The 24,401-nt window shown below is 43.6% G+C and overlaps 1 protein-coding gene across 1 annotated transcript in view; it reads right to left on the reverse strand.

Annotated features, from left to right (window-relative positions):
• Nucleotides 1-24,401, reverse strand: part of cfap299 (cilia and flagella associated protein 299) — a 669,728-nt gene that overhangs the window by 639,988 nt on the left and 5,339 nt on the right. Inside the window, exon 2 of the mRNA XM_072253134.1 lies at nt 2,591-2,721. Coding sequence (XP_072109235.1) covers nt 2,591-2,721 — 131 coding nt within the window. The remainder of the gene's footprint in view (nt 1-2,590; nt 2,722-24,401) is intronic.

Raw genomic sequence — 24,401 nt, forward strand, 5'->3', positions numbered from 1 at the left:
AGGGTCTTGTTTCAGACACATGAGGTAGTCAGTTATGCACTGGAGTACAATTCTCCTTCAATGAATCTTTTTTATTGAAAGAACATAAATCAGCAACAAGATTGATTATACAAACTGCATTGGCAGGGAGAGTGTTTCTTATCCCAGAAGCCCAACGGCATTCAGAAAACTAAATTTATAATCTATCAGTTTGTAATTGCACAAATAAATGCATGCAGAAAAATTGTCTTTGATCATCCAGGATACAAAAACTGCACTACTTGCTGCAGATTCACAATTTCTAACCAGTTTATGTAGCCATGGTACTTATCTGGCTGGACCAAATGGAAAATGTTATTTAACTTATCGTCCCAAGCTTTAATGTTGTCTGCGCTTTACTGAATGCAGACATGAGCAACTTTATTATATCGCGAATTGCAATGACATTAAACATTATGCACTTATCAAGCAAACATCCCTATCCTGACTTTATCTTGGAAGAAAAGTCAATAAAAGAACAACTGAAGATGGCCCGAGAGGATGAGTTGATTAAAATCTGCAATAATGTTCTGGAGCAAAGGCGATTGACCTTCAATAACCTTCATAATCTTACTTTGTAACTGTATAATTATAATACGGTAACTGTATAACTGTGTCGGCATGACCAGGAGCAGGTTAGTGACTTCAGGAGCAGAAAACCATAGTCCACGAGTCAGTCCCCAGCGCAGGATCAGAGTAGAGAGGGTCAGCAACTTGAAATTCCTTAGTGTTATCATTTCAGAGGACCTGCCTGAGTCCATCATGTAAATGCCATTACGAAGAAAGGAAGGCAGCACCTCTACTTTCTTAAAAGTTTGCAAAGATTCAACCGGTCATCCAAAATTTTGACAAACTTCTCTCGATGTGTGGTGGAGAGTATATTGACAGGCTGCATGGCCTGGTATGGAAACGTCAATGCCTTGAATGGGAAAGCCTACAAAAGGTAGTGGATGTGGCCCAATCCATCACGGGTAAGTCTCTCCCCACCATCCAAGTCATGCTCTCTTCTCACTGCTACTATCAGGAAAGTACAGGAGCCTCAGGACTTACACCACCAAGTTCAGGAACAGTTATTACCCCCAATCATCAGGTTCCTGAACCAGAGGGGATAACTTCACTCATCCCATTCCTGAACCGTTCCCACAATTATGGACTCATTTTCAAGGTCTCTTCATCACACGTTCTCGATATTTTTTGTTTATTTAATTTTTTTCTTTCTTTTTGTATTTGCACATTGTTTGTTTGTCTGTCCTGCAGGGTACAGTCTTTCATTGATTCAACTATGTTTCTTGTATGTGCTGTGATTGCCCATAAGAGAATGAATCTCTGAGTCTTATATAGCTACATACAAACGTACATGTACTTCGATAATAATTGTACCTTGATTACTTTGGCTTGATAGCAGCTCAATAAATTTTTGTCTGTCAGCCCGAGGGCCCTTCTTGTACCAAAACTTCCATTTCTGATTTCATCCCAATGAGCGCCTAAGCTCAAGTCTTTCAACAGTTCATTCAGATAACTGCTTTAACCAAGAAAAGATCACTGATAAATTAGTCCTCTGCCACTTGCAGTCCAGAACCAGCATTAGCAATGATTTATCAATTTTCTCAGTCTTTTCCTTACGTTTCCTCTCTAGGTGGTCTGTTTATGCTATTCAGCGAACAGCTATTCATGCTAGTGAGTGAAAGTTGAGTGATTGGGATATCATTTCAAAATGAATTGAGATGACACCACCAGGGATGAAGAAGAGGCTCTCAGTATTCAACAGCAGGATTAGCAATCTATGGGTAAAAGTTGTAGGATCTTGACCACTGGGAAAAGATGTAAGGAATATGTCAGCTCTCATAATTTATTTAACCCACAAAACCTGGAAGTATCAGTTTTACAAGCCTAGAATTAGAATTATCCCGACATTTATGCCAGGAATCAGGCCATGGACTTTAAAATTTTCAATGTGCTTAAGGTGAACTTGGATTTGGAGTTACACTAAAGGATAGTAGAACATGCATTAATCTCATCGCCTTTTATACTAAACTGCTCTTCTGATTTTATTACTTATGATCAGTGCAAACTGCTCTTAGTGCTTAGGTCGTTCTGTTTATAATTTAAACACTTATGGTGGACTGATATAATTGCACTGTGGCATGTAATATTATAAAATATAAAAATTTAACTAATACAATCATGTATTGTCACATTATTTGTTGTAAAGCAACAGAATTTAACAAATATTCTACTATTATGTTTACAGCAGGAGGAAAATAATCTTTACAAGTGTACAAAAAATACCCTAATGCTATTTTTAAACATTTACTTCTTTGACTATTGGATTTGTTAATGCTCACAAAGGAACTTAATAGGATTCATTTTGTTATATTTTTATTGACTTGGTATACACTTCTTTCCAAATGAAGCAGATGAGAAAACCACTTTCAAACCAGATCGCCTTCCATTCCTACCACCCCGATGACAGATGTCCATTAACATATAAAATAACAAGTATGCTGCTTCTCTCCTATAAGAAGAAAATTGTGAAATATTTTCCATTACTAAGGAACTGGAATATACTCACTTCTTTTGGCTTTTTTTAGCAATTCTTGCAGCCTCAGCAGTTGCCTTCCTCTTTTCAAACTCTTCTCTTTTCAGCACCTCTCCACTTCCCCTATATCCCAATTCCACCAGCTGTCGAGCCAACTCTTCATCCTATGGGATTTATGAAGATAATTTATCAAGGCAGAACTAAAATTCATTCACTGGTGGACTGCCTCCTATGATGTTACAGTAATGCTATAGACTTTTGACTGGTCAGAAAGCATGTGAAAATAAAAACAAAATCTTACAACTTTTGTGTAAACTGAAGACTTTGCCTCAGCTAAATGTAAGGGCAAATAGTTTTTCAACAAGGCGTTTGTTTTAGCATTGTCCTGGAAGAACTATGAACTACTGTATTTGAAGAGTACTTCTTACTGAAGTGTATACTGGTTTTCAAAACTCTAAAAGGTGACTCATTGAAGATGATTATAACTTCAGCGTTACAAATGCCAAACAAATAACAGTAAGTGTTCTAAACAAACAGAAACATCCGCATAATTACACTATAGAAGGATGGAAATACAGAGAGATCATGGAGTATCATTACAGATACCTGAAAATAGCAGGACAAATGTTCAGCTGACAAATTTTAAACTTACCTTTTCTGGCCAAGACACAGAAGAATAAGGAGGTCATGCCGATACTGCATAAAATATCAGTTAAACCACAACTCAAGTATTATGTACAGTTCATAATCACGAGGTTGCAAGGAGGACATGATAGCTACAAAACAGAGGAAATGTTGCCAGGACCAGAGAATTCTAATTATGGAGACTCATTAATCTCAAGTTACATTCTTTTGGATGAAGAAGGCAGAAGGGAAATTTAACTGAGATGTAAAAAATCTTAAATAATTGAGTTTTTATTAAACTGCATTTTATTCATATTTCCTTATAACATAAAAACAATTAATAATATTAAATGTAACAACCGATGTGCTGTATTTATTTCTAAGCATTTGTCTTTCCAACCAAACCAAGGAGCTCAAAAATCATTATACATTAAGCTTCAGAGAAATGAATATTAATATTTAGGGAATATAAATCCTGGAAAAAATGTATACATGGATTATTTGTCAGCCTTACATATTGAGCAAGTGTCTGCCCTTTCCATATTCCGCTTCCAAAACACTCCTTTCAGTGAAGTTATTTTTAAATCCTTTCCTCTCAATGCCATTCAGAAAGTGAGTGTTTATGAAGCACTGCAAAAGTGATTAAGAGTCAACCAGAAGCAAAAGTGCAGGTGATATAATCACTGTGGAACATGATACAATTATTTCAAACAATATGTACCCCAAATTATCAGGGTCTGCCTGTATTGGTTTTGCTTTATTATTGTCACATATACCAATATGTAGTGAAAAGATTTTCTTTTACATACCATCCAGATAGATCATGCTTGACATAATTGCATCATGATAGTAAAAACAGAATGCAGAACATACACAGAAAATGCACTGGAGGTAGATAAATAAACAGCAAGGATGACAATTAGTTATGTAACCCCCTGGCCACCCTCAGGGTCGCTCGGCTCACTGTCATCTAGGAAAACAGCCTCGGCCCCGCCAAACTGTATAACTTGTTTATGTGGATGTTGTGTGAGGTACCCCACCCCGCCCAAATAACAGACAATACACCAGATGCAATTAAATGATTTACAGTTTATAGATATTACTGGAACTATATAATTAAAAGAGAATAAAATATAAAAGGAAAATAAAAGGCGCCACACTTATCAAAGTTCAATCTCTTCGTGCACAAACAGTTGGAGCTCAAAGACCTTCTTCTTCACCCTGCAACCCCCTCAGACCACCTCCACCGGCCGCCTGGGACCAACAACGGTGGTCGACCAGACGCTCCACACCAGTCCGTCTCCGTTAGTGGACTCACAGCACCTCGTCCATCCTCTGTCTCGATCTCCCGCCTTCTCCCCCAAAACCCTGCGCATACAGTATCTTCAAATACACCAAAACCATAACAACTATCCTAATTGGTTAATAGCACTCTCTTATCACACACTAAAGCAAAAACAAACTGTTAGCGCAAACTTTCTCAGCGTTTAACACAACAAAGCCGCATTCCCCAGATTAACATAACAAAGACTCCATTTTAATTAGCCTCCGCAGTAACATAAAAGTCGAAACCCCCTTACTCTCTCCCCCCACCAAATAAAGTCATGTCCTCATGACTGCTAAATAACTCGCCAACCAGTCCTGCAGACACACAACACATACATACACAGATACACACAGTGACAGTGCTCCCCGAACAGTGGACCTTACTCCCGTCCCACGGGCGCTACATAGGCCAACCTATCTGGGAGCTTCTTAACCCTCTGAGACCTCCCTACCCCCTCACCTAAACCCAAAAGGCTCAGACACTACTAGGGATACCTCGGGCCTGCTTGCCAACTCCTCTCTCACTCAGGCCACCACTACAGCTTGGAGCCCCCAGTCCCGTGGCTGGGGCCCCGCCTCTCCTCCTTCCTGATCCTGCCATAACTCGGACTGCCCACAGCTAGCCCTCCCCACTACACCTGACTCAGTGGGAGAAGGGCCAAAGGTCTCTTCCTCAATCACAGGGAAGTTAGCGAAAGGCAGCATGTACCACATGTGCAGCACATCATCCTTCGAATCCATATTCTTCCTCATTCCCTCGATCGGTAGCTGCTGTTTGAGTTTCTCCAAACTGAAACATTTAGCCGGGGCTACCCCTTCAGCCTCCTGCAGTCGAGACGTCAGCTTCTTCGGGGACTCCTTCAACTCTCGCCACAGTCTCCGCAGTTCTGACTCAGGGTTCCTGGCCATCTCAATCTGGGACGCAGTTACCCCACCAGCTTCTTCCACCCTGACCTGAAAAGCAGCAGTTAAAGAATGTTCAGCCTCCGGTTGTTTCTTCCTGAGAGCGGCTTCCAGGTCAACTTCCAGTTTTTCCACTTCATTTAAACTCGCGATAGTCATCTTCAGGTTCCTTTCAAGCGTCCGCCTCCCTTTTCCGAGATCTGTCCTCCATTTCTTCACCTCCTCGGGAGTGTAGTCAAACTCCCCTCCCTGGGCTCTCGGTTTTCTGTTGAACTTAGTCAGAACACTTCCTTGATCTTCTCCAACTTGTAAATCTTCCAATCTGCTCTGAATGGACGTCTTGAGTTTCTGCTGATCCCTTCGAAGGTGGGTCATCGTTTCTTCTCGCTGGATTAATTCAACAGTACATGACCGCAGTGCGGTGCAAATCCCCTCTCTTCCCTGTGTCTCATTCAGATTGACGACCTGGGTTTCCATCCCCCGGTCCACCACCGTCTGTCCCAACACGAGGAAGTTCAACTGGTATGTCGGGTCATTTTCCTCACATTGCACCAAACTCCTCCGGCCAAAAACTCCTCCACATTTGACACTTCGCTTCGGTCGCCCGGGCTCAGCCACTCGCCTCGCCTCATAGTCCCCCCAGGCGAATCCAAGCTCTAGGCAGTCATCCACATACGTCAAAACTCCACACACCTTCACTTCCTCCATGGTCTTCCTCATGCCCCGCGGGAAGGATGCAGGGGCTCCGGATATGCCCTTGGGCATCTTTTCGGATCGGAAGAATCCTAGGGAACTAGTAAAGGCCATCTTCAGCTCAACAGCCGCACTCCTCAGGATCTGGCAACATCCACCCCTCAGATGCAGCACATTAAACCACATCGCATCATCCACACACACGCTGCCTTCATCTTCCACGCCGCCATGGTCCATTTGCCGCGACCTCTCTCTCACTGAGGTGTCTTCAGCGGTCAACTCCCCTCCCTCGTGGTAGTTCGGAGCATCTACTAAGAGGGTCTCACCCTGAGCTACTTTCCCCAAGCCATACCACCGCCAGGTCTCGTTTAAATTCGGTACTGGCTCAAGGCTGCTACACATGTCCTCAGAAGCAACTCGACACACTGGGTGCCCAGAAAATGCCTCCATGACCTCCAGGGTCATTAACCAATCATCGTCACTGGATAACTACTGCCACTGGTACCCAAAGTCTCCGGTGCCCTTGCGGTTGTCAAGGATAAATGCTTCAGACACCGGTTGTAAAACGAACTGTCCAACAACTTGATCTGTGCCCCGGGGTCGAGGATAGCTTTAGCGTTGCTTCCCTCTATCCATAGCGACACCCTGGGGCGTGGCCCCTCTAAGCCTTCAGGAATAGGGTCTTTTCCTTGCGGAAGTTCAGTGGTACATTGCTTCCCCAGAGACCGCAGGCCGTACCCCCACTGGGCCTCCACTAAGTTTCCCGACACCTCTCTGATCAGCTGAACAACTGATCCCCTGAAATGATCCCCCTGGCACTACAAGCAATTTAGCCGCCCTCCTAGCCAGAGAAGACACACTGAAAACTTTCCCCCCTCTTCCAAATAACTGACAGCTGTTACTACGGTGTAAGTGAACCTGACAGCTCTAACACCGTCACCAGCCCGCCTACTCAAACTTTCAACCAATCCCTGTCGCTCTCCCTCAACCGAGCACTGCCACTCATCTAACAACTGAGAGATCCGCTCCGCCCACGTCTCACACGTCTCCGCCCCTCCTGGGGTGGACACTATCCCCAGTGCCAGGCGGAGCCTGCCAGAGCTAGAACATTTATTCGCAGACTCTACCTCCAAATCAGACCACTCTTTCCTCTCTCTCCCAATTGCATGGACAGACCCGAGTGCCACCTCCAACTCGTCAATGTCAGCCTGAACTCGAACAAAGCCCGCACCCACAACGCATACAGCAATCAACAGCAAATAACCCACAGAGACACACACTACAGATTTAAACAGGGCACCCACACAGCATACCAACAGACTCAAGCATCCCGGACAAAGCCCCCACAATGTAACTCCTTGGCCACTCTCAAGGTCACTCAGCTCGCTGTCGTCTAGGGAAACAGCCTCGGCCCCGCCAAACTGGATAACTTGTTTGTGTGGACGCTGTGTGAGGTACCCCACCCCGCCCAAATAACAGACAATACACCAGATGCAATTAAATGATTTACAGTTTATAGATATTACTGGAACTACATAATTAAAAGAGAATAAAATATAAAAGGAAAATAAAAGGCGCCACACTTATCAAAGTTCAATCTCTTTGTGCACAAACAGTTGGAGCTCAAAGACCTTCTTCTTCACCCTGCGACCCCCTCAGACCACCTCCACCGGCCGCCTGGGACCAACAACGGTGGTCGACCAGACGCTACACACCAGTCCGTCTCCGTCTCCTCGCCGAACATCCCGCTCGGGGTCCGATCCCGTTAGCGGACTCACAGCACCTCATCCATCCTCTGTCTCGATCTCCCGCCTTCTCCCCCAAAACCCCGCGCATACAGTATCTTCAAATACACCAAAACCATAACAACTATCCCAATTGGTTAATAGCACTCTCTTATCACACACTAAAGCAAAAACAAACTGTTAGCGCAAACTTTCTCAGCGTTTAACACAACAAAGCCGCATTCCCCAGATTAACATAACAAAGACGCCATTTTAGTTAGCCTCCGCAGTAACATAAAGGTCGAAACCCCCTTACAGTTAGATTGAGAGATTGTTTTCATCTTTTAGTATATGTGGGGTCCATTTGAGAGTCTAGTAACAGTAGTAATGGAAGCTGGTGGTCCCTGCTCAGGCTTCTTTTATCATTTGCTCAATGGGAGAGAGGAGAAGAGAGAAATGATTGGGGTGGAAGGGGTCGACGATTATGTAAGCACTTCACTGAGACAGCAGGAAAAGTAGACAGGTTCAATGGAGGGGAGGCTGGTTTGCATGATGGACTGGGCTGCGTTCCTAACTCTCTAATTTCTTGAAGTCTGGGGCACACCAAGCTGTGATGCATTCAAATAGGAACTTTTCTATGGCATATCTATAAAAATTGGTAAGAGTCAAATGGGACGTACAAATTTCCTTAACCTTTCAGGTTAAGTAGAGGCATCAGTGTACATTCTTGGTGTAGTGTCCATGTGGGTAGACCAGAACAAATTGTTTGTGATACACCAAACAGCTTGAACCTCTCAACCATCTCCACCTCAGCACTATTGATGGGTGCACACCACCTGGCTCTCTGAAATCAATGACCAGTGTTTTCATGTTGCTGATGTCTTTACACAAGGCCACAAGACTTATCATGTCCTTCCTGTACTCTACTGTACAGTTAATAGTGCATTTAACAGCAAGAAATTCTGTCACAAACTGCCGAAGGGTTTTGGCCCAAAATATCGACTGTACTTTTTTTCCAGATGCTGCCTAGCCTGCTGAGTTCCTCCAGCATTTTGTGTGTGTTACTCGGATTTCCAGCAGCTACAGGTTTTCTCTTGTCTGTCACAAAATACGCCTCCTCTGCAAAAACACTATTTCATCTCAAATTAGAGTTAGAAACATAGAAAACCTACAGCACAATACAGACTCTTTGGCCCACACAGCTGTGCTGAACATGTCCCTACCTTAGAAATTACCTAGGGTTACCCATAACCCTCTATTTTTCTAAGCTCCATGTACCTATCCAGGAGTCTCTTAAAAAGACCCTATCATATCTACCTCCACCACCGTCGCCAGCAGCCCATTCCACACACTCACCACTCTCTGCATAAAAAAAACTTACCCCTGACATCTCCTCTGTACCTGCTTCCAAGCATCTTAAAACTGTGCCCTCTCATGCTAGCCATTTCAGCCCTGGGAAAAAGCCTCTGACTATCCACACGATCAATGCCTCCCATCATCATATACACTTCTATCAGATCATCTCTTATCCTCCCTCTCTCCAAGGAGAAAAGGCCAAGTTCACTCAACCTGTTTTCATAGGACATGCTCCCCAATCCAGGCAACATCCTCGTAAATCTCCCCTGCGCCCTTTCTATGGTTTCCACATCCTACTTGTACTGAGGCGACCAGAACTGAGCACAGCACTCCAAAGTGTGATCTGACCAGGGTCCGACATAGCTGCAACATTACCTCTCTGCTCCTAAACATGTCTTTAGTGCAAAGAAATGCCAAATAATCTGTGGATAGGTGAATAGAATTTTTTCATTACAGTGAAAATTTTGAAGTATATTGTAATGTCATTGGTGTAACAACTATTTTTAAGTAATGTTATGATCAAGTGCTGCCACCTTGTGTATGATCACAAGCTCTTGTTAACAATTTGAAACAGGTAAGTCTAAACTTTGGATTATATAAGACTGCTATGAGGTACTGAATAATTCATTTCCAGTTCCAGCTTTATCCCAAGGAGATTATGTTTGAGATCATTTTGGGGTGGGATCATGCTAAATGGGGCTACTCACATTAGCAAGCATGACATCATGTTTCTTTTTAAAATAGCATGTCTGTTTTTTTTCCTGTCATAATTGTTTGTGATAGGCATGTTTCCACCAGTATAAATTCCAAGATAAATTGGACACAAAGCTCTGTACAGGAATTACTGTAGAATATGCCTAGCGACAGGAACACATCACATCAATTTGCTGTTTTTATTACCATTGAAAGGAGCACTCCGCTCAAATACCTTCCAAGATCCACAGTTTGTACTGAATATAATACTGAACGTTTTGGAGCACATCTTACTTCTAAATTCTCATAATTAAAATCAAGTGAGTTTAGAAACATAACTCTATTACTGGAGGTACTCTTATCATAGCTGGCTATTCAACGTACAAGGAGGTCTTTGGAGCATTCAGTGAAGACCATCCCTTAAAGTTTTCAAAGGCATCTTACCTTTCTGATGAGCAATGTATGTTTTGTGGCAATGAATTCCACAGATTTACCCACCTAAGCCAGATGGTCTATGCCCTAGGGTTCTGAAAGAGGTAACTGAAGAGATTGTGCAGGAATTAGTAGTGATCTTTCAAGAATCACTAGATTCAAGAAAGGTTCCTGAGGACTGGCAATTGCAAATTTCACTCCTTTCTTTAAGAAGAGAGGGAGGCAGAAGACAGGAAATTATAAGTCAGTTAGCCTGACTTATAATGTCCATTACTGAGAATGAGGTTTCAGGGTATGATAAAATAGGTCCAAATCCACCCTCGTGTCCTTACAGGGAAATCTTGCCTGAAAAAAATTGTTGGAATTATTTGAAGACATAACAGACAGGATAGACAAAGGAGGGTCAGTGGATGTTGTTCACTTCAATTTTCAGAAAGCCTTTGACAAGGTGCTACACATGAGGCTGCTAAAGATAAGAGCCCATGGTATAATAGGAAAGATGCTAGCATGGACATAAGATTGGCTGACTGGCAAAAGGGAAAGAATAGGAATAAAGGGTCCTATTCTGGTTGGCTGCCAATGAGTAGTATATTCCACAGGGATTGGTATGATGCCTATTTCATAGATTATATGTCAATTATCTGGATGATGGAATTGATGGCTTTGTGGCCAGGTTTGTGGATGATACAAAGATAAATGGAGGGGTAGGCAGTCTTGAGGAAGCATCACACGTCAAAGTTGCTGGTGAACGCAGCAGGCCAGGCAGCATCTCTAGGAAGAGGTACAGTCGACATTTCGGGCCGAGACCCTTCATCAGAATTAACAGAAGGAAGAGCTAGTAAGAGATTTGAAAGTGGGAGGGAGAGGGGGAGATCCAAAATGATAGGAAAAGACAGGAGGGGGAGGGATGGAGCCAAGAGCTGGACAGGTAATTGGCAAAAGGGATATGAGAGGATCATGGGACAGGAGGCCCAGGGAGAAGGAAAAGGGGGAGGGGGGGAAAACCCAGAGGATGGGCAAGGGGTATAGTCAGAGGGACAGTGGGAGAAAAAGGAGAGAGAGAGAGAAAGAAAGAATGTGTGTATATAAATAAATAACGAATGGAGTACGAGGGGGAGGTGGGGCATTAGCGGAAGTTAGAGAAGTCAATGTGCATGCCATCAGGTTGGAGGCTACCCAGACGGAATATAAGGTGTTGTTCCTCCAACCTGAGTGTGGCTTCATCTTTACAGTAGAGGAGGCCGTGGATAGACATATCCGAATGGGAATGGGACGTGAAATTAAAATGTGTGACCACTGGAAGATCCTGCTTTCTCTGGCGGACAGAGCGTAGGTGTTCAGCAAAACGATCTCCCAGTCTGCGTCGGGTCTCGCCAATATATAGAAGGCCACATCGGGAGCACCGGACGCAGTATATTACCCCAGCCGACTCACAGGTGAAGTGTCGCCTCACCTGGAAGGACTGTCTGGGGCCCTGAATGGTGGTAAGGGAGGAAGTGTAAGGGCACTTGTTCCGCTTACAAGGATAAGTGCCAGGAGGGAGATCAGTGGGAAGGGATCGGAGGGATGAATGGACAAGGGAGTCGCGTAGGGAGCGATCCCTGCGGAAAGCCGGGGGGGGGGGGAGGGAAAGATGTGCTTAGTGGTGGGATCCCGTTGGAGGTGGCAGAAGTTACGGAGAATAATATGTTGGACCCGGAGGCTGGTGGGGTAGTAGGTGAGGACCAGGGGAACCCTATCCCTAGGGGGGTGGCGGGAGGATGGAGCGAAAGCAGATGTGCATGAAATGGGGGAGATGCATTTGAGAGCAGAGTTGATGGTGGAGGAAGGGAAGCCCCTTTCTTTGAAAAAGGAGGACATCTCCCTTGTCCTGGAATGAAAAGCTTCATCCTGAGAGCAGATGCGGCGGAGACAGAGGAATTGCGAGAAGGGGATGGCATTTTTGCAAGAGACAGGGTGAGAAGAGGAATAGTCCAGATAGCTGTGAGAATTGGTAGGCTTATAGTAGACATCAGTAGATAAGCTGTCTCCAGAGATAGAGACAGAAAGATCTAGAAAGGGGAGGGAGGTGTCGGAAATGGACCAGGTAAACTTGAGGGAAGGGTGAAAGTTGGAGGCAAAGTTAATGAAGTCAACGAGCTCAGCATGCGTGCAGGAAGCAGTGCCAATGCAGTTGTCGATGTAGCGAAGGAAAAGTGGGGAACAGATACCAGAATAGGTTTGGAACATAGATTGTTCCACAAAGCCAACAAAAAGGCAGGCATAGCTAGGACCCATACAGGTGCCCATAGCTACACCTTCAGTTTGGAGGAAGTGGGTGGACCTGACGAAGGGTCTCGGCCCGAAACGTCGACTGTACCTCTTCCTAGAGATGCTGCCTGGCCTGCTGATGTGTGTTGCTGAATTTCCAGCATTTGCAGAATTCCTCATGTTTGAGGAAGCATGGTGTCTACAGAAGGACTATGACAGTTTAGTAGAATGGACAAAGAAATGGCAGATGGAATATAGTGTAGTGAAATGTGCGGTCATGCACTTTCGTAGAAAGAATAAAGGCACAGGCAATTTTCAAAACAGGGAGCAAATTCTGAAATTGGAGTTGGAAAGGGACTTGGGAGTTCTAGTTCAGAATTCCCGAAAGATCAACTTACAGGCTGAGTCGGTCACAAGGAAGGCAAACACCATGTTAGCATTCGGTTCAGAGGACCTGAACACAAGAGCAAGGATGTAATGCTGAGGCTTTAGAAGGCAAAGGTCAGACCACATTTGGAGTATTGTGAGCAATTTTAAGATCATATCTAAGTAAGTATGTAGTCGCATTGGAGAGGTTCCATAGGAGGTTTATTCCCAGGAGAAAGATCCCGGGAATATAAAAGCTAACATATGAGAAGTATTTGATGACCCTGTGCCTGTATTTCCTGGAGTTTAGAAAAATAAAGGGAGGTCTCACTGAAACCTACCAAATACCAACAGGCCTAGGTAGAATGGACTTGGAGAGGATGTTTCCAAGGAGTGACTGGAATCAGAGGGCACAGCCTCAGAGTAGGACATCCCTTACAAATGAGATGAGGAGGAATTGCTTTAGCCAGTGAATCTGTGGAATTCATTGCCACAGATGGCTGTGGAGGCCAAGTCATTGGGTATATTTAAAGCTGAGCTTGATATGTTCTTGATTAGTCATGGCATCAAAGGTTACGGAGAGAAGGCGGGAGAATGGGGTTGAGAGGGAAAATAAATCAGCCACGATGGAACAGCAGAGCAGACTCAATGGCCTAATTCTCCTTCTGTGTCACATGGTCATATATTTGCAGTCTTATCTTTTCCAAAGCTATCATGGCATAAAAAAAGGTTGGGAACCACTGCTCTAAGGGTACATGCCTCTAACTGTGGAGACCACCATTGCCTGTTACATGTTACTCAACAATGTCAATTGAGAACAGTAGCAGCTGCCAGATAAGCAGAGAAACAAGCCTGGGGTGTAGACCATAGGGGCCAGTAAACAGATTAAGAGCACAAGCAGCAAGAGCAACAGGGAAGTGGTGACAATTAGGCTTGGCATCCACATTTTCTCATCCAGCTAAGCAAGGGAGGCAGGCATTGCCTTGTTAACGTAGAACAGTACAGCACAGTACAGGCCCTTCGGCCCACAACATTGTGCCGACCCTCAAACCCTGCCTCCCATATAACTCCCCAACTTAAATTCCTCCATATACCTGTCTAGTAGTCTCTTAAACTTCACTAGTGTATCTGCCTCCACTACTGATTCAGGCAGTGCATTCCATGCACCAACCACTCTCTGAGTAAAAAACCTTCCTCTAATATCCCCCTTGAACTTCCCACCCCTTACCTTAAAGCCATGTCCTCTTGTATTGAGCAGTGGTGCCCTAGGGAAGAGGCGCTGGCTGTCCACTCTACCTATTCCTCTTAATATCTTGTATACCTCTATCATGTCTCCTCTCATCCTCTTTCTCTCCAAAGAGTAAAGCCCTAGCTCCCTTAATCTCTGATCATAATCCATACTCTCTAAACCAGGCAGTATCCTGGTAAATCTCCTCTGTACCCTTTCCACTGCTTCCACATCCTTCCTATAGTGAGGCGAACAGTACTGAACACAGTACTCCAAGTGTAGCCTAACCAGAGTTTTATAGAGCCGCATCATTACCTTGCAACTCTTAAACTCTATATCCCTCGACTTATGAAAGCTAACTCCCCATAAGCTTTCTTAACTACCCTATCCACCTGTAAGGCAACTTTCAGGGATCTGTGGACATGTACCCCCAGATCCCTCTACTTCTCCAGACTAACAAGTATCCTGCCATTTATTTTGTACTCTGCCTTGGAGTTTGTCTTTCCAAAGTGTACCACCTCACACTTCTCCGGGTTGAACTCCATCTACCACTTCTCAGCCCACTTCTGCATCCTATCAATGTCTCTCTGCAATCTTCGACAATCCTCTACACTACCTACACCACCACCAATCTTTGTGTCATCTGCAAATTTGCCAACCCACCCTTCTACCCCCACATCCAGGTCGTTAATAAAAATCACGAAAAGTAGAGGTCCCAGAACTGAACCTTGTGGGACACCACTAATCACAACCCTCTAATCCGAACGTACTCCCTCCACTACGACCCTCTGCCTTCTGCAGACAAGCCAATTCTGAAACCACCTGGCCAAACTTGTCTGGATCCCATGCCTTCTGACTTTCTGAATAAGCCTACCGTGTGGAACCTTGTCAAATGCTTTACTAAAATCCATATAGATTAACAAAGTCTCTGGGTGACATCTGTTATGCAGTAAACTGGAAGAAATGGCAGAGATCTGCAGTGGCCACTTGGAAAACGCGATGAACTTGAGGGTCAATATAGCCTTGACCTTCATGAACAGAAAATTTTCTTCGAGGCCCACAAAGAAAAACTCCAATCAAATGACCCCCTCCGCATTGCAATCCTTAACACCAGCACTTTGCACCAATAATCAGCTAGGAGAGCCGAGATAATGATATGTAGATCATTATGAAATGACTTACAAGAACATGAAATTTCTTTCAGTACTGCACTGTATGGAAATCCTCACTCCTGCAAGAGTCTACTGTAACTGCCTCCTCTCAAGCTCTTGTCACAATAGGTCTGAAGGTTTCCTGCATGTCATCCCACATTATTCCCTGCATATTTGGACCTTCTTTCTGATTTATATATTGTTGATTTGCACTTCTGTCTATTTACATCTGTTCCCTTTCACTGCAGCATCCATTTTTTCCACACCCAATGTGTGTGTTGCTGCTAAGTATCTGCCACAGGTAGAGTGCACTCTAAGGGTTGGATGCCATTCTCTGAAAGCTGAATAGCTAAGTGTCAGGAGATGTGCAAACAGATCTGGATGGTTCTGTTAGAAATGGTATGGTTCACTTCTAGAAACTGTGCCTATATGTTAACCACTATAATGCTGTTTAAATCGGAGTTGGGCCAAATTTACCATTTTTTGTTTTGAAACAAGGCAGCCAAATAGATTTTAGAACTAAAATCACATTTTACTGAACCAAAAAAAGCATGCAGTCTTCTTTGGGTATAGAGTGGCAGAAGTGTGGAATCCTCTAGGTATAAGCTGTTATTTTTTCTTCTTTTTCCTTGAGATGTGGGCATTGCTGACAAGATTAATATTTAATGCACGACAAATTATCCTTGAGAAAATGCTGATCAGCCACGTTCTTGAACCATTCGAGCCTTTACAATGGTGATATTTCTACAACGTTGCTTTGCAGATAGTTCCAGGTTTTAGATTGAATGACACTTAGAATATTAATATATTCATAAATCTGCATGGTACTCTACTTGGAGGCAAACTTCCAGATCAGTCCTGATGAAGGGGCTCGGTCTGAAACGTCGACTGTACCTCTTCCTAGAGATGCTGCCTGGTCTGCTGCGTTCACCAGCAACTTTGATGTGTGTTGCCTGAGAGTAATTTTAAATCTGTGATTAAAACTTGTGTGGAAGACTCAAAGGATTAAATATGCCACAATGATGTAGCAGTTAGTACCACCACCTGAAAGCTTTAAGGATCTGGGTTCAATCATCTCATGTGCAGAATTTGCACACCCTCTGGGTGGTCTGGTTCACTCCCACATCCCTAACACTTGCTGGTTGGTTAACTGGCTACTATAAAGTTACCCCTTAATCACAGTTAATGGCAAAAAAACATTAAAGAGAAACACAAGAAATTATAGGGTTGCAATGTGAAACAACAAACAATATGTTGGATGAATTCAGCAGATTGAGCAGCATTTATGGGAGGAAAAGAAATGTCAACATTTCGGGTTGAGACCCTGAATCAGGACTGAGTGGCCAGGCAAAATGGCCAGTATACTTTAATGCTAGAAGCATTACGGTTAAAGGTGATGAACAGAGCATGGATCACGACATGGAACTACGATCTTGTGGCCATAACAGAAACTTAGTTGTGAGCGGGGCAGGAATGGGTGACTAACGTACCAGGTTTTCAAAGTTCTAAGATAGAGAAAGTGGTAAAAGAGAAAATTTGCACTACTAATCAGGAATCATATCACAGCTGCACTCAGGGGAGACATAATGGAGGGTTCAGACAATGAGTCAACTTGGGTAGAAACTGATGGGATTATATTACAGATTCCCAATAGCCACCAGGACATTGAGGAAGAGGTATGTAATCAGATTAAGGAAATGTGTAAAAATAATCATAGTCATACTTTATAGATCTCGGGGGAAATTGGTTTTTGTTACAGTTGCACCATAAATAATAAATAGTAATAAAACCATAAATAGTTAAACAGTAATATGTAAATTATGCCAGTAGATTATGAAGTAAGTCCAGGACTAGCCTATTGGCTCAGGGTGTCTGACCCTCCAAGGGAGGAGTTGTAAAGTTTGATGGCCACAGGCAGGAATGACTTCCTATGACGCTCCGTGTTGCATCTCGGTGGAATGAGTCTCTGGCTGAATGTACTCCTGTGCCCAACCAGTACATTATATAGTGGATGGGAGACATTGTCCAAGATGGCATACAACTGGACAGCATCCTCTTTTCAGACACCACCGTCAGAGAGTCCAGTTCCATCCCCACAACATCACTGGCCTTATGAATGAGTTTGTTGATTCTGTTGGTGTCTGCTACCCGCAGCCTGCTGCCCCAGCACACAACAGCAAACATGATAGCAGTGGCCACCACAGACTTGTAGAACATCCTCAGCATCGTCCGGCAGATGTTAAGGGACCTCAGTCTCCTCAGGAAATAGAGACGGCTCTGACTCTTCTTGTAGACAGCCTCAGTGTTCTTTCACCAGTCCAGTTTATTGTCAATTCGTATCCCCAGGTATTTGTAATCCTCCACCATGTCCACACTGACCCCCTGGATGGAAACAGGGGTCACCGGTACCTTAGCTCTCCTCAGGCCTACCACCAGCTCCTTAGTCTTTTTCACATTAAGCTGCAGATAATTCTGCTCACACCACGTGACAAAGTTTCCTACCGTAGCCCTGTACTCAGCCTCATCTCCCTTGCTGATGCATCCAACTATGGCAGAGTCATCCGAAAACTTCTGAAGATGACAAGACTCTGTGCAGTAGTTGAAGTCCGAGGTGTAAATGGTGAAGAGAAAGGGAGACAAGACAGTCCCCTGTGGAGCCCCAGTGCTGCTGATCACTCTGTCGGACACACAGTGTTGCAAGCACACGTACTGTGGACTACCAGTCAGGTAATTAAGAATCCATGACACCAGGAAAGCATCCACCTGCATCGCTGTCAGCTTCTTCCCCAGCGGAGCAGGGCGGATGGTGTTGAACGCACTGGAGAAGTCAAAAACCATGACCCTCACAGTGCCCTCTGGCTTGTCTAGGTGGGCGTAGACACGGTTCAGCAGGAAGACGATGGCATCCTCAACTCCTAGTCGCGGCTGGTAGGCAAACTGGAGGGGATCTAAGTGTGGTCTAAACATAGGCCGGAGCAGCTCCAGAACAAGTCTCTCCAGGGTCTTCATGATGTGGGAGGTCAATGCCACCGGTCTGTAGTCATTGAGGCCGCTGGGGCGCGGCATCTTCGGCACAGGAACGAGGCAGGACGTCTTCCACAGCACAGGAACCCTCCGGAGCCTCAGGCTCAGGTTGAAGACATGGCGAAGTACTCCACATAGCTGAGGGGCACAGGCTTTGAGCACCCTGGTACTGACACCATCCGGTCCTGCAGCCTTGCTTGCAGGGCTGCTGTCATGGGGGCTATCAACTTCCTTAATATAAACCGGGACCTTCTTAGTGCAAGGAGTTTAGATGGAGCAGAATTTGTTAAATATATCCAGGAAGGTTTATAAAATCAATATGTGGATAGTCTAACGAGAGGAGGGGCTATTCTAGACCTGGTGTAGGGTAATGAGCCTGACCAGGTGACTGACTTTTCAGTGGGTGAACAGTTAGAGAACAGTGGCCACAATTCCTTAACTTTCAGAATAGCTATAGATAAGGATAGGCAAAGTCCCTGTAGGAGAACCTTAAATTGGAGTAGGGCAAATTACAAGCGCATTAGGCAGAAACCAAGAAGAGCTGATTGGGAACACCTTTTTTCTGGCAAGTCTACAGTAGACATGTGGAGGGTGTTTAAAGATCAATTGCACAGCGTACAGAAAAGGTATAAGACCATAAGACACTGGAACAGAATGAGGCTATTCAGCCCACCGAGTCTGCTCCACCATTCCATCATGGCTGATCCCGGATCTCACTCAACCCCATAAACCTGCCTTCTCGCCATATCCGTTGATGCCCTGACCAATCAGGAATCTATCAACCTCTGCCTTAAATATACCAATGGACTTGGCGTCCACTGCAGTCTGTGGCAGAGCATTCCACAGATTCACTACTCTCTGGCTAAAGAAATTTCCCCTTACCTCTGTTCTAAAAGGTCGCCCCTCACTTTTGAGGCTGTACCCTCAGGTTCTGGATACCTCCTCTTCACATCTACCCTGTCTAGTCCTTTCGACATTTGGTAGGTTTCAATGAGATTCCCCCACACTCATTTAAATTCCAGTGAGTACAGACCCAAAGCTGCCAAATGTTAACCCCTTCACTCCTTGAATCATCCTCATGAACCTCCTCTGGACTCTCTCCAATGACAACACATCCTTTCCGAGATATGGGGCCCAAAACTATTGAAAATATTCCAAGTGCAGCCTGACTAGTGTCTTATAAAGCCTCAGCATTATTACCTTGCTTTTATACTCTGTTCCCCTTGAAATGAACATCAACATTTCATTTGCCTTCTTTACCACAGACTCAACCTGTAACTTAACTTTCTGGGAGTCTTGCATGATGAATCCTAAGTCCCTCTGAACCTTCTCCCCATTTAGCAAATAGCCTGCACTATTGTTCCTTTCACCAAAATGCACCCAACACTGTATTCCATCTGGCACTTTTTTGGACCATTCTTCCAATTTCCCTATGTCCTGCTGCAATCACATTGCTTCCTCCGCACTCACTACCCCTCCACCTATCTTCATATCATCGGCAAACTTTGCCACAAAGCCATTAATTGCATTGTACCAAATCTTTGACAAACAATGTGAAAAGTAGCAGTCCTAATACTGACCCCTGAGGAACACCAATAGTCACTGGCAGCCAACCAGAAAAGCCCCTTTTATTCCCATTTGCTGCCTTCTACCTCAGCCATTCCTCTATCCATGCTAGTATCTTTCCGGGAATGCCATAGGATTTTATCTTGTTAAGCAGCCTCATGTGTGGCATCTTATCAAATGCCTTCTGAAAATCTAGGTAAATGACAGCCACTGCCTCTCCTTTGTCCATCCTGCTTGTTACTTCCTCAAAAAACTCTAATAGATTTGCCAAGCAAGATTTCCCTTTACAGAAGCCATGCTGACTTTGACTTACTTTATCATTAGTCTCCACGTACCCCGAAACCTCATTCTTAATAATAGACTCCAACACTTTCCTAACCACTGAGGATAGGCTAACTGGCCTATAATTTCCTTTCTTTTGCCTTCCTCCCTTCTTAAAGAGTGGAGTGACATTTGCTATTTTCCAGTCCTCTAGGACCATGCCAGATTCAAGTGATTCTTGAAGGATCATGACCAATGCATCCGTTTTCTCCTCAGCAACCTCTCTCAGAACTCTAGTCCATGGTCCATCTGGTCTAGGTGACTTACCTACCTTAAGACTCTGGAACCTGCCTAGCACTTTTTCCTTTGGAATAGCATTGGCACTCACTCCTGCTCCTTGACACTCACGGACCCCAAGCATACTGCTACAATCTTCCACAGTGAAGACTGATACAAAGTCCCCATTAAGTTCATCTGCCATTTCTTTGTTCCCCATACATAGATAGGCTCTGACAGGAAATGATAAAGTAGTGGTGGTGGGGTGGGTTAGTGGGTGGATGTGTTGATCAGCCTTGCTGCTTGTTGAGATCAACTGTTTTGGGTTACTCACTGACAGGAGTGGAACAAACAGTCCATGAGCAAAGTTGGTGGGATACTTCATGATATTGCTGGTCTCTTTCTGGCACCTTTCTGCATATAATGTCCTTGATGGGAGTTAGGCTGGATCTGATGATGCACTGGGCAGTTTTGACCATCTGTTGTACAGCACTCCCGTCGCTGCAGTGCAGTTTTTGTACCATGCAGTGACGCAGCATGTTGCTACACATCTGTACAATAATGTGAGTATTGTTGTGCACAGTCTAACTCTCTTTAGCCTCCTCAGAAGGTAGAGGTGTTGGTGAGCTTTCCTGATCATGTCAGATGTGTTCTAGGATCATATTCCTAGAACAAATTCCAGGAAGTGTTCCGGGATATGTTCTTGTCAGCTTCTACTCCTTCCCCTCCCCCACACCTCTTTATTCTAGCTTCTTACTCCTTCCTTTCCAGTCTTAATGAAGAGCCTCGACCCAAAACATTGACTGCTTATTCCTCTCCAGAGATTTTGCCTGATCTGCTGACCTCCCAGATCATGTTATGCTTGTTGCTCAATATTAAAACTGACTATATCACAGCATGATATGGACACGCCAATCACTTTGAATGGAAAATCCTACAAAAGGTAGTGGATTCAGCCCAGTACATCATGGATAAAGCCCTCCCAACCATTGAGCAAATCTACCATCTACAGTGCCTATAAAAAGTATTCACCCCATTATTGTTTTACAACATTGAATCACAGTGGATTTTATTTGGCTTTTTTTGACACTGATCAACAGAAAGACTCTTTCATGTCAAAGTGAAAACAGATCGCTACAAAGTGAGATAAAATAATTGATTTATAATTTCTCACCCCCTTTAATATGACACACCAAATCGTAACTGGTGCAGTAAATGGGTTTTAGAAGTCATCTAACTAGTTAAATGGAGATCTGTTTTTGGAGACTTGTGAGAAGTCAAGGTGTTTCAATTAATTGTGGTGAAAATACACCTGTATCTGAAAGGTCCAACTGTTCTTGAGTCAGTATCTTGGCAAAAACTACACCATAAAGTCAAAAGGACACTTCAAGCAACTCTGTAAAAAGGTTTATTGAAAAGCACAAGCCAGGAGCTGGATCCAAGAAAATTTCCAAGTCACTGAATATGCCTTGGAGTACAGTTGTCAATCAAGGAAATGGAAAGAATATGACACAGCTGTAAATCTGCTTTGAGCAGGCCATCCTCAAAAATGAGTGACCATGCAATAAGGACACTAGTGAGGGAGGCCACTAAGACACCTTTGACAATTCTGGAGGAGTTAAAAGCTTCAGTGGCTGAGATGGGAGAGGCTGTGTATACAACTGTTGCCCGGGTGCTTCACCAGCGCAGCTTTATGGGGGAGTTGCTAAGTGAAAGCCACTATTGAAAAAAAAACACATAAAGTCATCCCAGAAGGCATATGGGAAACTCTGAAGTCAGCTTGAAGAAGGTTCTATGGTCTGATGAAACCAAATTTGAGCTTTTTGGTCATCAGACTAAATGCTATGCTTGGCATTAACCAAGCGCCACACATCAGCAATAGAACACTATCCTACCGTAAAGCATGCTGGTGGATATATCATGCTGTGGGGCTGCAGCAAGCAGGTAGAGGATAAAATGAATGCAGCAAAATACAGGGAAACCCTGGAGAAAAACCTGATGCAGTCTGCAAGATAACCGTGACTTGGGAGAAATTTTTTCCCAGCCAGACAATGACCCCAAGCATAAAGCCAAAGGAATGGCTTATAAACAACGAATTTAATGTCCTGCAGTGGCTAAGTCCAGACCTCAATCCAATTGGGAATTTGTGGCTGGACTTGAAAAGGGCTCTTCACTGATAATCCTCATGCAATCTGGCAGAGCTTGAGCAATTTTGCAAAGAAGAATGGGGAAAAATTGCAAAGCTGAAAGTGACCTATCCACACAGACTCAAGGATGTATCTGCTGCCAGAGATGCATCTACTGAATACTGACTTGAAGGGGGTGAAAATGCAATCAATTATGTTGTGTTTTATATTTGTAATTAATCTAGATCACTTTGTGGAGATCTGACTTCACTTTGACAAGAAAACATCTTTTTCTGCTGATCTGTATCAAAAAAGCCTAATTAAATCCACTGTGATTCAATGTTGTAAAACAACAAAACATGAAAACTTCCAATGGGGATGAATACTTTTTTTATGCACTGTACATGAAAATCTGTCATAGGAAAGCAGTGTCCAACATCAGAGATCCCTCCCCACCACCTTGATCATGCTCTCTTCTCAGTGCTGCCATCAGGTAGATGGTACAAGAGCCTCAGGACTCATACCGCCAGGTTCAAAAACAGTTACTATCCCTCAACAATCAGGCTCTTGAATAAAATAGGAGAACTGCACTCACTTGCCCTATCATTGAAATGTTCCTACAACCAATGATCTCATGGTAAGGACTCTCTGTCTCATTATCTCATGTTCTTGTTATTTGTATTTGTATTGATGTCTTCTGCACTCTGGTTGATCTTTCATTAATCCTGTTATAGTTACTATTCTATACATTTGCTGAGTACACCCACAGGAAATGAATCTCCAGGTTGTACATGGGGATATATATGTATTTTGATAATAAAATTAACTTTGAACTTTTAAAGTTTAAAATTGTTTAAAGAATCGGGAGTAGAGATAACAAAACACAGTGTTCATTCTGTTGGAGCTGATTCTCAAGAATCTTTGTCTCAATGATATTATCTTTGGCAAAAACATAGCTGCAATGATCTCCACCGTTACTGCAGATAACTTTCTCAGAGTATTGTTGATGGTACCTTTCTCCAGGCAAGACTGATTTAAAAAAAAAACATGTTTAAAATTCATAATACATTACAATTGGTAACAAATTGTATACTTGGATCATGGTGTCATTTCATAAGCCATAGTAAGAAAAGGTGTTCCATGGAAGTTTCCCTGGAGGAGACACAACACCAGATCCTCTGCTGAATATCATTAAAAGTTTACTCCTAAAAAAAAAGGCTACAAAATAAGCAAAATGTCCAATTATCTCCAGAGTCTGCCTTTCATTAGAGTTCTGTGGAGGATGTAATTTCATTTGCAAAATTTAACGTAGCCCAATAAAGTACCTTGGGCTTTGAAGTGCAAGTCCCAGATTTTGGGAAGCTTCTGTAAAGAGATATACCATACTCTAAATGAATCAGTCCCGGAGAGAAAGTTTGGCACTCTAGTTGTGTTGGCTACAGGTATATCGCTTTTCTCCTATTGTTCCTTCTCATCATCCTGGGCACCTGCTTCACAGCGTGTATAGCAGGTCTACTGACAGTATCATAAAATATGCCAGGCATCTTGTGCCTCTTATACTGAGGTCAGGCACCACATTTTCAAAGTTTTCTAGTCTTACTTCTAGGCTTCTCCACTAATATAATCAACATTATTTAAACTGAGTATCCATTGGCCCCAAACAGATATGTGCTAATTTTGCTTTGAGTTGCAAAGACATCAAACAGTTGGGCAATCATTTTAAAATGCACTGGACAGTCCATTTAACTGTGGGTTTCATGGAGAAGGTGTAATTTGCTTTTGTTTCTTTTCTCATATCAAATCTAATTAAGCCAAATAAATTTTGAATGTTAATCTTATTTATTT

Source organism: Mobula birostris, chromosome 3, assembly GCF_030028105.1.
Source record: "Mobula birostris isolate sMobBir1 chromosome 3, sMobBir1.hap1, whole genome shotgun sequence".
Taxonomy (NCBI): Eukaryota; Metazoa; Chordata; class Chondrichthyes; order Myliobatiformes; family Myliobatidae; genus Mobula; species Mobula birostris.